Below are 14,093 nucleotides of genomic sequence, written 5' to 3' on the forward strand. Positions count from 1 at the left end.
GCTTTCCCTGCCAGCATCTTGCACGCTGCTGTTATGTGCTGGACTGTCTCAGAGGCCTCCTTGTATCTTTGCAACAGTTTAATAGTAACATAAGCCTTCATATTTCCTATGTAGCAGTGACGTCGCTTCAATGATATGATTTAATATGACTTACACTGACATAACTCGTACCTTACATTGCTGTAGAGTTTTTATAAAATAAATGTTTTAGGTCTAACTTTGCCTGAAGCAAACTCTTCACTGCTAAAATGTTCACTTTTAGAGATTAAACCACTCTCTGGTTTTCTAAAGACTAAAGTAAACAAGCTGTTAATAGTCAAGTCATTCCTCAAAGAGGCCAAACAAACTATAATGCTAAGGTACCGTCACAACTATCAATCTGTTTTACAGCATTGGATCTTTGGATCGAAGTGGCACAGATCCTCACCTGAAGCAGCAGAACAAGTCATGAATACCAACCACGGTCTTTGGCTCATTCAGATATAATCTTTTGTTTTTGATTCTTTTCTGTTCGCAGAGCAGCTTTTGAGTTTGTGGATCAATTTGCATGTTTCTTTGTTTTTGCAGTCTGGATCTGGGTTAGCGAATTTTTGATCTACGGTTGAATAATGTGAGAAGGGTGAAAGAGTGCAGCATGAAACGTGTCCATGCTGCAAAGAACAGTTGTCAGAAAGTGCAGATTAAACAATGTAAACATCTTTGTCAATACAAAAGCCTTTGACTACATTTAAAGCAACTCAAAGGATAATTAAGCACAAAAATGGGGAAACGTTCATACAGCAGACAAAAACCAAGATCCTTTGGATAATTTACATAAATTCAAACACAACTTGAAGGCCACAAGCTGAAACGCTTTCAATAAAGTTGTTTCCTATAACTTTAAATGTTGCTGGAGTCTTCACTTTTAGGGAAATTTACATTATGTTTTTTTTTTTATACTTTTTGCAGTTCCACTTGAACAAAACCTTTGCTAAAACATCTGTAATATTAATCAGGTTCCCTTTTTAGCTTCTGAATTTGCAATTTGTCATCAGATATTTCGTTACTAATTTCTACATTTACAATGCTGGTATGCTGCAGTTCAAAGATAGTTTTCATCCTCAGTTCAATATTTTTATAGGAAGAAATTCTCTTTATCATTTATATATTTCTTTACATTGACACCTCAGTAAAAAAATCTCACGCCCATAAAATGCAGGGAGGAGGCAGATAGAAGAAGAAGCTTTACTTCAAAAAGTTATCAGCGGCAATATTAAAATGGCTGAGTTTATTATTGAACAAGGAGCTGGTAATTTATTATAAAAAGGGTGCAGCTGCGAGGGAAAGCAAGTATCTGAAGCTGAACTGAGGATATTGGAGAAGTAGCAGAAAGAGCACATAGGAAACAATGGAGCAAAAAATAAACACCTGTTGAAATACCGAAATAAAGTAAAACTCAAAGATCACAAAACTCACATATCTTAGCTTTCCACTGACATCTGGATTACACAATATAATTCTCATAGTCGTGAAGATTTATTTCATTTTTTGGGGCAAAATCCATAAAATGAAATAAGGACTGGATGCCAAAATGCAAGCTAATTTCCTGCAACTTTTGGATAGTAGCTGAATTCTCTTTTCAGCATGTCGTCCAGTTCTGCAGAGGCCTGATAATGAGCCATTTATTTATTTTAAATAAATGTTGCAGGAGAGTGGCTCTCAAAGACTGGACTAGACTAGGACTAGGGCTCAGTGTTGTAAAATTGTTTTACTTAAAAAGTACAAAGCTGTTTAAAAAGTTATTATGCCCTTAATTGTTTTTATGTAAAACCAACTTCTTTACATAAGGTTAATTTTTTTTTTTTTTAAATTAAGATTTGCCTTGTTTATTCCTCAGAGCTCTGAAGTGCTCAACTCAGGAAAGCTGAATTCCCAGCAGATACTCTGTGTGCTTAACTCAGATAATCCTGTTTAAAGGCCATTTTTAGATAAGTGATAGTGATTCAGTGAGTTAAAATGTCTTCTTTTCTGTCTGCAGCTCCTCTGAGTGAACACTTCTGTTTAATAGCCACATATTTCTGAAAAACTGGTCTTGGGTGAAAATTGAGATGGTTATCAACGTTGTTACTATCTAGGATTTGATGCCATCTTGGAGAACCTGTAGCGTCTTAGAAAAATAAAGGCATTTTAAGAGATTTACTGCACATCTGTCACTGTCTCCAACATGGGGCGCATGCACTGCGGTTCTGAACAAACTGCTGGGAACTGGATATGACATAACTGTGACGATACTGGGCTGAAAGTACATCACAGCTCAGCTTATTCACAGTTTAATTACAAGGTGCTTGGTGTAACTTCATCAGTGTTATTAGGAGAAAGTGAGGCCAAAATAGATTAACAAGTACGTATGAAAAATACTTAAAAGACAGAAAATATAAAGGGTCTGTAGCAAACTTTGAGAAACATTCAATTAAGCACTCCTACCAAAATCGGAAACAAGGTTTTTATTTGTTTACTGATTGAGATTTTAGTCGTGGGATATATCTTTTTAGTAAAAAATATAGACAAACCTAATAAGATATTTTACATTTTTAACATGAAAACCCGGTTTTTGTGTTAAATTTTGAGTTTAATCATAAATGACTGGAAGAATGCTCTGATTTCGTCGTGAAAACAGTGATGCCACTACTATCATTTGTAATGATTTTCAGGCTCTTCAAATGACTTTTAATGTAATTCTTGCTCAACCAATCTCAATGGTGATCAAAGACAAGCGAGTCTAACAGCTTAGCAATAAAAACACTTTTTCTAAAGCATTAGTAAGAAACAATCACATGAAGTATAAAATCATGCATATTTATTGCTAAAGATCAATAAAATAATGAGAATGTTGATGACTAATAAAACAGTTAAACAAATATAACAAGTAATGAACTGAAGTTGAATTGTAGAATTTAAGTGGGAGCTTCTTTCTTTATGAACTAAAGCTGTTGTGCCACTGCTGCTGTTTTGAAATTCAATTGTTGATCCAAATGTACAAATAAATAGTCACAAATGTCTGATGGCTAACAAAGCTCAAGTTTAAATTTTCACTAATCGATGAAAACATAAAGAAAAGTAGAAATCTCAGCTTGGGTTGAAGCAGTCGGAGTAAGACAGTATTTGACACATCATCTTGGACAGCCCAGAGTGTTAGCTGACTTCTTTAATCATCCATTTACACCAGTCAGTCTTCGTCAGGATACAATATGACATTAAACCCCTCAGGTTGCTAGTGCTGAATCTCATTTACTTCATTAGCTCTACTGGTCATTCCTCTGACATCCTGTCCCTGCTCTAAATAGTTTGTTTTAATATTTTATTTTCTCCTCTTTGCACACATGAAGTATGTCGGGGAGTGGTGAGGTAAAATATATCAGGATTAAAACTCAGTCTACATTAGAGCTCGTAATATTTGTATATTTCAATTTACAATTTGACAGCTGGCATTGTCAGAAGCTTGGTTTAAATAATTCATTTGTTTGTGTTACAGAGGACATTGTACCTCTCTATAAGATACTGTTGAGGAGAAATTAAAATGAACTTATTTTTAAAAGCTGTGTTACCTTATATTCTGCTGAAAGTGCAAATGCTTTTCTTTTCAAACACCTTGAAGTTAAATTGGAGAGGATCTCTGTGTCGTCTATTTGTTTGATGCTTGTTGAAAGAGTAGAGCTGACGTTGCCAGATCTAGATTTCATTGTCTCATGTCTCCGAGCCCAATCTGCTTTACTTTGATCTGTAAAGCTGCTTATTTATGCTGTAGAAAAACACAATATTGTCCTACACAGAGAACAGGAGCAATATGTCTTTGCAAACGAAGCTACATTTTGGTTATTAGGAATTATGCATCTTAAAAGCAAAATGCTTCTACATACAGTACCTTGTAGGTAATCATACCTGATGAACTTCACATGCCTTCACATGACACACACACAAAGAAACTTCACCACCGCATTATTTCAATTCCACTACCAGTAAAGAGCTAATTTGTGTTGGTATATCACATAGAACTGTATTCAAAAATATTTAAAATGCTGAAAATCTTTCATTGTAGTTTGTAGTAATATTTGCATCAAAAATTATGCAATTATTTTGTATGAAATCAGGTGAAGAGTTAGGAACAAACAGGAAAATGTAACAAATACAGTTGTTTGCAAACTTTTCCAAGTCTTTTTAATGAGGAACAAGGAGTTGGTTAAACCACAAAACTTTAATAACTTAATTATTTCAAACAAACAGATTGTGTTTCATCCATTCCTCCATCATGTAATGCACAACACATGTACATCTTTTTGCCTCTGACATGCTTTTAGTGTTGGATCATAGTAGCAGATGTAGAATCTAGTTTCAGAGCTCTGCAGACTATTAAGGCTGACTACAGTGCAGTCTTTATTTCTTCACCATAAACACATCATAAAAGTATTTTAGATGGAAACATTTACCCTAATTATTTTTTTTAATATTTTCAACAACATGCTGCATTGCTGTCTGTTGTCAGTCTAGAGGCAACCTCAAACTAATTTTGAAATAAATAAATAGTTGCTTTCTTCTACAGATCTGCATTTAGCAGATGAAAAAATACTGACACTTGTATGATTTAAGTGAGAGATGTTAATACCTTGCAATATTTTCAAATAAACACATCCACTTATCTCAAACACTGTGGATTAAACACATTCAACATGTTATCTCTCAACTAACTTGTCAAACTGCATTACATTTAAGTAGATTTCATCATCGGGAAAAAACTTTCCCCACAAATTGTCTTTAAATGTGTATCTAATATGAAATAAAGTATTTATTTTGCAATAAATCACGGTATTTGTGAGCTTTATTACAACGACTTAAGAGTATAAATCAGTGAAACATTCCTGATGTGGGAAACTGTTTACCTACAAGGTGATGCATTAACTTATTTTGTATCCATAAGACCTTGAACTAAGGAGCTATAGCCAGTTTAATATGTGTCTGTCTGCTTTGATCCATTTATCCCCATTAACTAACAAATTATAAGTGCACAAAAAGAAAAATACCATGTGAAACAATAAACCCAATTTTCATCCACAATTTAACATCTGTGTGGGCAAAGAGTGCATGAAGGTACTATTCCAGCTGCCTTCATTAGGAGCCGTTCGACAGTATCTGTGGTGAAGTGGATCATTAAGTTGGTGCATGGAGGTAACTGATCAGCTAATCTTGCAGTGATTTATGTGGCAGGTAGGCTGAGAACTTACTGAACCTTAGAACACAGCGATTACTGACACAGTTAATAGGCTAAGCCCACTGGTAGATTGAGACGATCTCATTGGAAATGTCAAATCAAGCAACTGATTTGCATTCATGATGTATGGTACTGATAGCAGCATCTGCCCAGGCAGCACAAAGTGACACAAGTATAGCCAGACAAGAAGGATATAAGAGTTTCAGTCATGGATTTTCATCTGACCGTCTGGCCTTCAAATTTGCATAGGTTCCTTCCCTGTCAGGATTGGATTTGCTAAACTAACCTGTGTTACCACTGACTCAAAACACCCCTGTTGTTTTGGTAAAGGTCCATTCATGTGTTCCTCCCATTACACCCATAAACTACAAACGTATTTAATTCAGACTTACGTGATAGGTAGTGCATGAAAATAAAGTCTAAGGAAAATTATACATAGTTTTAGCATTTTTTTGTTAATTCAAATCTGCAAAATATTGTGTGCCAACAGTCCCTCCCCCATTGTATTCATCCTTTTATTGACGACAAATCTGAAAATGTTTTGGGGTGTATTGCTTCACATTCAGAGACTGAACTGTTTGTCCATTCTGCAAAACACATCAGGCTCTAGAAGGTTCTCTATTAAATTAAGTCTTGGCCAATTTAACACATGTATATGCTACAATCTAAATCTTAGTGCTGCAAAGTGAGTCCTTCTGTCAGTCAAAAGTGCTTTGCAGACTCAACTGAGTTTTGTTCAGAGGTTGAAATTTAACTCCCTCCATCCAAATTCAACTCTGACCAGCTTCTACGTCCTTACTGAAGAGCAAACGGTATGACTGAGGTGGCAGCACAGTATGATGCTGCCACCTCCATGCATTGTTGGGCAGACGGTGGGTGCAGGATAGTGTGCAGCGTTGGTTTCCTTCTACATTTAGTATTTGGGTCACATCTCTGCACAGGAGTTTCTTTCCTAAGTTTCACTGATTTTATTTAGGGATATCAGGGTAAATGGAGCTGAGTACAAATATATGCTATACTTTTGGATTTTTATTTGTAAAAAACGTTAAAAAAGTATGTTATCTTGTGCTATGACCTCCCAATTAAGAGCTACTTTGTGTAGGTCTATCACATAAAATACAAATACTTGATAGTTGGAGTTGTAGCTTGACAAAATGTGAACATATTCAAAGGAGGTGAATTTGTATCCAAGGCAATGTAAGTAGAGGAATGTCTCTATGGAAATAACCACAGTGTAATCTTGGGGGAGATTTGTGTGAAGCAGAAATCTTTATGCTTATGGTAAGCAAAAATATAATATCTCAAGTAGACAAAAAATATAAAATGCAATTTCAATATTTGCTCAGCTTTAGGCAGATAATGCCTAGGAATATGTTATGAGAATTATTTTTAGAATTGCAGGAGTGTGGGTAATGCACAAAGCTGCATTTCTGCAGCGACAGTAATCTTCACTCAGGATATGCTTATTGGAGAGTTGAACATTTTATTAATAGTAACAATAAATAAAGTCAGCTTAATTTGTGCCTTTCTGGTTAATAATTAACAGTACAGTTAATTAATGTCTTATTTGAATAAGTGGAATATAACTTTTTTGACTGTGGAACTTCAAGAAATAATGGAGACAAGTGTGGAAAGCTGAGACTCAGGGCAAATAAGTGACAGAACCAAAACTACTCAAAATAGATTAAAACAAAACAAAGTCAAAGCAAGAATTCCCCAAGTTTTACAAACATTTAAACACCTTCTCAGAAATGTCTGCCTTAACCTTAACAATAAACGAAACTTGATGCAAGAAAATTCAGAAGTTTTGGAATGGTAAAAATGTAATGCAAACTAAAAAGAGGTTCCAATTTCAGAGGGAAAATAACTTTAGTAGTAAAAATTTCTTTTTAGCTCTTTGAACTAAATAACTCACGATTAATCATGAGGGAAAAAAAGATATAAGGGTATTCTACATGTATATAGGGAAACCTTCATGACGAAGGCAACAATCTCAGGTACATGTGGCAGGATGATAAACACATCACCCACAGGTATTCATCACTCATCAGAAGAGGGTGTGTGTGTGTGTGTGTGTGTTTGTGTGTGTGTGCTGGTATTATGACAAAAAAAGTAGTTTAAGATACCTTTAAAAACTGCAGAACAACAGAAGGGCACAAAAGATTGATGACAGTTGCATTCAGGAGGTTTAAATCTCATCTGTATGTTTTGCAAAAGTTTCAGCGATGCAGTGATCTTGTTAGTAGTTGGCAACTTGTTGGCACATGAATGATGGAGGTATGGCAAGCTATTGTGTCATACATTGCTATGTCTTCCAGCAACCGACTGATCCTGATAACAAAGTTATAAATGCACAGGATGTTCAATGGTACTGAAAAGAAGTTAAATAAGTGGCACTATTATTCAAATATATTTAACTTAATGAAAGTTTTTCCTTGACCTGTGTCATGCAAGACACAGCTTAGATCAAACTTTTAAAAAATTATGCAAAGATTAATTATTTTACTGTGAAGTAATAGTAATCAAATTTTACCTTGATGTGCACAATATTTACTGTCAGAACTCCTTCTTAGCAAGAAGAAGTTTGTTTGTGCGTTTATTGTTTTAATATTATTGCAGTTTTTGTATGTTTTTTGCATGTTTTTGAATTATTCTGATACTTTTTTTCTTCTATTACTTAAGTTTATTAGTAAAAAAAAACATAATATCAGTTTGGAGGATCTATATAGATTTTGGAGATGATAAATTTTTAATGAAAGTATTTTACTCAATGTATTAATGATAACCTTTAAAGTAGTGGTGGCTAATTGTCTCTCTGTTGAGCTATGCTGACTGAAAGTAACAGACCAGATATCTGAATTATTAATATCATGACAAATTTAAAGGAGGCATATAGTAAAGTTGTAAATATATATGTATCTACCATTAATGAGCTGCTAAATAGTAAGCAATGTTTTTCTGTAAACAAAAATGGCAAATTTTATTTCAAACTCAGTTTAGTTACTTTTGTCTTTCGTATCAAATATTTGAACTTGACACTTTAAATTCATTTCCTCTTTTGTAGGTCATGTTCGTATATTATGGTTACATTTTCCTGGTACTATCTTAAAAGAAGGGTAGAAATCACTGGTTGTTAGGGGTGCAGCTGACGTAAATTCACAGATGGCTGAACCAGATTTTAGAAATGGCATAGAGATGCAGGAACACAGGGGCTGCAAGGTTTTGGGAGCCCCAAAACATTGTTTTGTTGTTTTGTATGTATGCTGCAGTGCATACATGCTTGGATTTTTATGTAAATGCTGATATCCTTTTGAAAAGGAGTTTGAAAATTCAAACAGCAGAAAGCTGAAAATAAATGCACCATGTCATCTTTGAATTTGGTATTTTTCAGTCTCTGCATTGCATTGCCTCATACAGGCATACGTACCAAGATATTATGGGGTTATTGTTTTGTATAGGTGAAGTTTTTTCCAGAAATGATCCCACGTTTAAGTAACTTTTTCTTAGTCAACTTCCATGTAAACAAGGCATGTAACACCTTGAAGTTGATGTGTTTCTAACTATCAATTTTGTTTGCATGCACAAAAGAGTCTTTCAACACAGGGAGCCACATTATCCCAAATCCAGCTTAGGAGACTGTACATGAACAGGTATCAGGAGAGAGAGTCAGTCTCCTGATACCTGAGTCATTTATAAAATGCCTTGATCAGGACCAAAATGATAACCAGGATACCATTAAGACATGCCTAAAATTAAACAAACAAATAAATAAACTGATGACGTTTTCAGGAATCAATAGTACAGCTCATTAAAGAGAGATTAGTGGAGAAGGTCTTTAAACTTTAAAGACCTTTAAAGACTGACAAAGAAATGTATGTGTCTCTCTTTAAACTGTTGTTCAAAGCCATTATTCATCTCTGTTACTTGATTAGTAAAAGACTATAGCTGCCCAAACATACCCTAAAGTAAAATAAATGAATGATACAAGAATAATTATTTCTCATATACTTTGGATATTATAAATCCATTCATTTTGTTTGTAAGTTTGGTCCTTAAAAAAGCTAAATGGGAATTTTTTTCAGAATAATTATGGATAAATTACTCCCAGCTAGTGCATAATGCAATTAAATCAAAGAGAATAGTATATTCAAGTTTTGCCACAATTTCCATTTAATATCTTTGCCAATGTTAAAGTTTTTTTAAATTGCATGAAAAATGGTGGGTAAAACCAACAATTTTGTAAGACATTTGTTAAGAATATATAATGTACTGTTCTTGTATAAAAATGAATCATCCCATGGTACTGCAGGATTTTTTTTTGTTTTTCACCCTGAACAAGTTGACCTAAAGCCAATAGGATCTGGTGATTCAGTGCTCCACCAAGTTTAAAAACTCTGATATTTTCCAGCTTTTAAAGATGAGCAACACACATTAAATTTTCAGCATGTTGTATGAGAGCAGTGGCATAATCACTGCCGAATTTGCTCATTTTCACAGTAAACTGTTGGCGTATTTAACAAAATGTTCAGCATCTCCATAGAAAGGGATCATATTTGATCCTTTAAAAAGCTTTTCACTTTTTCTGTTTTCGTCTCCCTAAGTTAATCTTATCGTTTTACTTCGGACCTTAAATATCCTAATCCATTTGCTCTCTGTGATGATTTCTTTTCCTCTCTAACAGCTCTGATAGATGTTTTACTGGCTGGAACTGACTGTTTGGTGGCTGGAGACTCGTGCTCCAGTGATGAGACTTGTAGTCCGCGCCTACGTACTCTGCGGCAGTGTGTGGCCGGCAACGGCAGCATGAAGCTGGGCCCCGGCGCCAGAAGCCAGTGTGCCAACGCAGTGTCCGCCCTCCTGTCCAGCCCATTACGCGGCTGCCAGTGCAAACGAGGGATGAAGAAGGAAAAGAACTGCCTCAGCATCTACTGGAGTCTTCATCAGTCCATCATTCATGGTCTGTATTTTTTTTGTTTGTTTTTTTGTTTTTAGAAAGAATGTTTTAATAAATCAAAGACACAGTGACTGACCAAGTTTAATGATTCATTTATGAATTCATCCTTTGGGATATTTCAGTGACTAAATATAAACATATTTATTTTCTACATTTTTGCTTCGTCCTCTGATCATTAATTATTCCATCTGTTACTCTTTCAGGACTCAACCTTGTGGAGAGTTATCCCTACGAGACAGTGCAGAGGGATTATGATTATGTCCGCTTGGCTTCTATTACAGCAGGTTAGCTAGCTTCCTCTTATTACCTTTCCCCCTGTTGTTTATGGCATTTTATCCTTCAAAGACATTTTGTTGTGGGAATAAGGCACATAATCCACTGACTTCCCTGGGAACATGCCTAAGACAAACAAAGATCTCTTGCAGTCATGTAAGAAAATGTGTAAATATTTGTATAGCTTCCAAAATCAAAGTTATTTGTTTGGATTGTGAGTATTTTTGGATACAAAGCTCCTTTATATTCTAGACTTGAAAAAAAAACCCATAATAATCTTTGTGTGTTACAGCATGCTAATGGGGAATTTGGTTTAACCAACAAACTTTAAATCATGCAGTATTTTAAATATTTTGTTTCCTTCGTAGCCTAGGGCTTTCTAAACAATATAATCACACAACATATTAATGAAACCAAAACAAAAATAGAGAATATTGGACATTCCATTTCTGGTAGAGACAAAGATTGCAGACAGATAAGTATGCATTTATTTTCATTTACAATAATGTCTGGGATCCTCAAAGAAAAAGGATTCTCTGCCAGTTCTTATTCCCACCCTCAAACAGCCCTAAACATGGATGCTATGAAGATCCAGCCCAGTTTTCATACGGAGCCCTTCTCAACTATTTGTGTGATAATAAATTCCTCACACTGAAGTCAAGTTTGATATGAAAATTTTAGATGCTCTGCGATTTTACCATTTGAGACATAACTTTGATGGTTTCACACAAATTTTTCATCCAGCAAAACAGTTTTGTCTGCATCACATTGTCTTCTTGATTTAATTTAATAAAAGTTCCTTTCCAAGCTTTCTGGAGCAATTAATTCCTATGAAATATGATTTTTTATTAAAAAAAAATCTCTGGACTTTTTACGGGGACAAGCATGGTAAACTTGAGCTTTTATTAAATCAAACTCAATGGGAAAAATCCCACACTAAGCACTGAAGGAAGACTGCAATTTAGCAAGATTTCTTTTGGAACTCTTGCTGAAAGTGCTTCTGAGTTACCTTCAGTGTTAGTTTATGTTTTGTTAAGGGTGTCCATACTTGTCTTATTTTTATCCTGTATATTCATTGTGCAGAATAAATTTCACAACAAAGGTGGGAAACGTTTTGAAATAATTTTATTGTGCTCCCATGTATGTCTCAGCACCATCTGCAAGAGTCTTGGATGGCTGTGTTTTTTCTTTTGTTAATGAAAGTTTGCATGAATATATTTAATTCAAGGAAAATATCTCAGCACAAATGATGAATAATTTGAGTAGCTGCCACAGGCCATACTTATTTACATAAACACAAAACTTTCTTGATATATTGCTATTACTTTTCCGCTGACTTCTTGACTTTGAGCTTGCTTTCATCCACAGACTCGGACGTTGGCATGACAACTGTGAATCGGTGCCTGGATGCAGCCAAGGCTTGCAACGTGGACGACTTGTGCCAGAAGCTGCGCACTGAATACGTCTCCGCTTGCATCAAACCTACTGCCAAATCTGGCTTGTGCAACCGGCCTAAATGCAACAAGGCCCTACGCAGGTTTTTTGACCGGGTTCCTGCCGACTACACGCATGAGCTTCTCTTCTGCCCCTGCACGGACACGGCGTGCGCGGAGCGTCGGAGACAGACCATTGTGCCCAGCTGTTCCTATGAAAGTGGGGAAAAGCCTAATTGCATTATACAGAAGAAGATGTGTGATGCAGACTATGTTTGCAGGTTAGAGCAGAGCAAAACTGGAGCATTTTATTGTTTTGCATACATTCTAGGCTGTGATAGAATTGCAATTCCCAGCTGTTTTCAGTAAGTGGTAACTGAATAAAGAGCAATTCAATCAGCAGAATGAATGACTATTTTACCTTAAAGCTTTCTGCCGCCATTGCATTAACCACCCCGGAGAAAGGCTGTTGGAATAACCTGTTAAATATTTAGTTCAGACAGAGAAACAGATGGATCAGAGTTATTGCTCATTGCTATCTCCTGTGCATGGCCATTATTTTTCCTCAGCCCCATTACACTCACAGGGCTTTACTAATGATCCCAGGTCTGGGGGATGAAATATATTATTCTTTCTATCACTTTCTGTCTACAGTTCAGTAGTTTCAGTCTCTTTAGCATTGCAAACAATATATCTTTCATGTCATGTTAATTAAAGATAGACCGACATAATTCATTAAAAGAAAAAAAAAAACACTGGAAAGATTCTGTACGGACTTTACAAGTTGCTGTCATGTTCCTGCTAACTTGTGCCCATGTTGTGCTTTTGCAGGGCTCGTCTGGCACAGTTTCGGTTTGTCTGCGAACCCTCGAAAACATCTGCCAGTGGCTGCAAGGAGGGGAACTATGGAGCGTGTCTCCTCGCCTACACAGGGCTTATAGGTGGGCAGACATTTCAGATGTTACTCAGAGAAGGAAAACATGTGCAAAACGAAGCGATATAAGAAATGCTGCAGGAGAAAATGGTGATGTATGAACGGAGGTGTGCACCATATGTTGTGTGAGAGATGGAATGAGGCTAACAGATAGGAATGAGCAGAAGCTTGCTTGAAGGGGAATTAATGCACACAAAACACATTAGGAGTGAGCGGGAGACTTGATTAAAAAAAACTAAAACAAAACAAAAGTTCACTGTGAGCATCTCTCTAGATAAAAATATATATACATATGTTGAAAGGCCTTTTATATAATGTAAGGTGTAATCTGTTTTATAAGACTCTGTGAAAGGAAAAGAACGACTGCCTCATTTTCCACACTAGAAATGACCTAATGCGTTCCAATAACTTTAAATAGTGCCCCTGAGCAGAAACACTCACTTGGCATTTTCAATCCTGCCTTGTATGTACTAAAGCAATTGGAAACCCACCTCCGCAATGCTGATAAAAAACACAACCAAGACTTAAAAAGTTAGAATTATAGTATTAAACCAGTGCACACACTCTCAGATTTCTAATATTACAATGGTATTATCTCCTCACAACAGAACAGGAAATGCAGTGTCCATTAATGTTTAGGAAAAAAATAAATAAAGCAGTATGAATGCAGTGTAACAATTCTGAGAATAATGAATATTTAATACTAATCGAACTCTGGTGCTGTCTGTCTGCAGGAAGCACCATAACTCCCAACTATGTTGACAACTCCACGTCCAACGTGGCTCCATGGTGCTCCTGCTCACCCAGTGGAAGCACGAGGGATGAATGCGATCGCTTCCTGGGATTTTTCACAGACAACAGCTGTCTCCGTGAGTCCATAGCAACTGAACACTTTTAGCATCTAACTAGAGTACTTTGGAAGCCTTTTCATTCTTCATCGCAACCACAAATTGCAGTGGGTTTATGGGGACTTTATGTGAAAGTTTTACATAAAGTAAGGCTACACTCTAACAGTGTCCAGACCTAAATTCGGTTACAGTTATTCTCCCAGATGTTTTCCTTCTGATTTGACTGAGCCTGAGGTATTTTACAATGAAACATAGGCAAAGATTTCCATCTGGAGATGTTCAAAGTCAGTAGAAAGTAAGACATACCTTGGAGCTGCGATCACAGCAAAAAGTGGCTGTACAAAGAACTGACTCTGGAGGGCTGTGTACATATGCATGGCAGCCTTTTCAGATTTTGATCTTTTTGCCT

General features: G+C 35.9%; 1 protein-coding gene across 1 annotated transcript in view; it reads left to right on the forward strand.

Annotated features, from left to right (window-relative positions):
* LOC106956413 (GDNF family receptor alpha-4-like) overlaps positions 1-14,093 on the forward strand; it is a 56,430-nt gene that overhangs the window by 28,048 nt on the left and 14,289 nt on the right. Inside the window, exons 2-6 of the mRNA XM_015047236.1 lie at positions 9,924-10,199; positions 10,400-10,480; positions 11,838-12,183; positions 12,734-12,843; positions 13,571-13,705. Coding sequence (XP_014902722.1) covers positions 9,924-10,199; positions 10,400-10,480; positions 11,838-12,183; positions 12,734-12,843; positions 13,571-13,705 — 948 coding nt within the window. The remainder of the gene's footprint in view (positions 1-9,923; positions 10,200-10,399; positions 10,481-11,837; positions 12,184-12,733; positions 12,844-13,570; positions 13,706-14,093) is intronic.

The sequence above is a fragment of the Poecilia latipinna genome, unplaced genomic scaffold (assembly GCF_001443285.1).
Source record: "Poecilia latipinna isolate Pla-1442-1.1 unplaced genomic scaffold, P_latipinna-1.0 Scaffold815, whole genome shotgun sequence".
Taxonomy (NCBI): domain Eukaryota; kingdom Metazoa; phylum Chordata; class Actinopteri; order Cyprinodontiformes; family Poeciliidae; genus Poecilia; species Poecilia latipinna.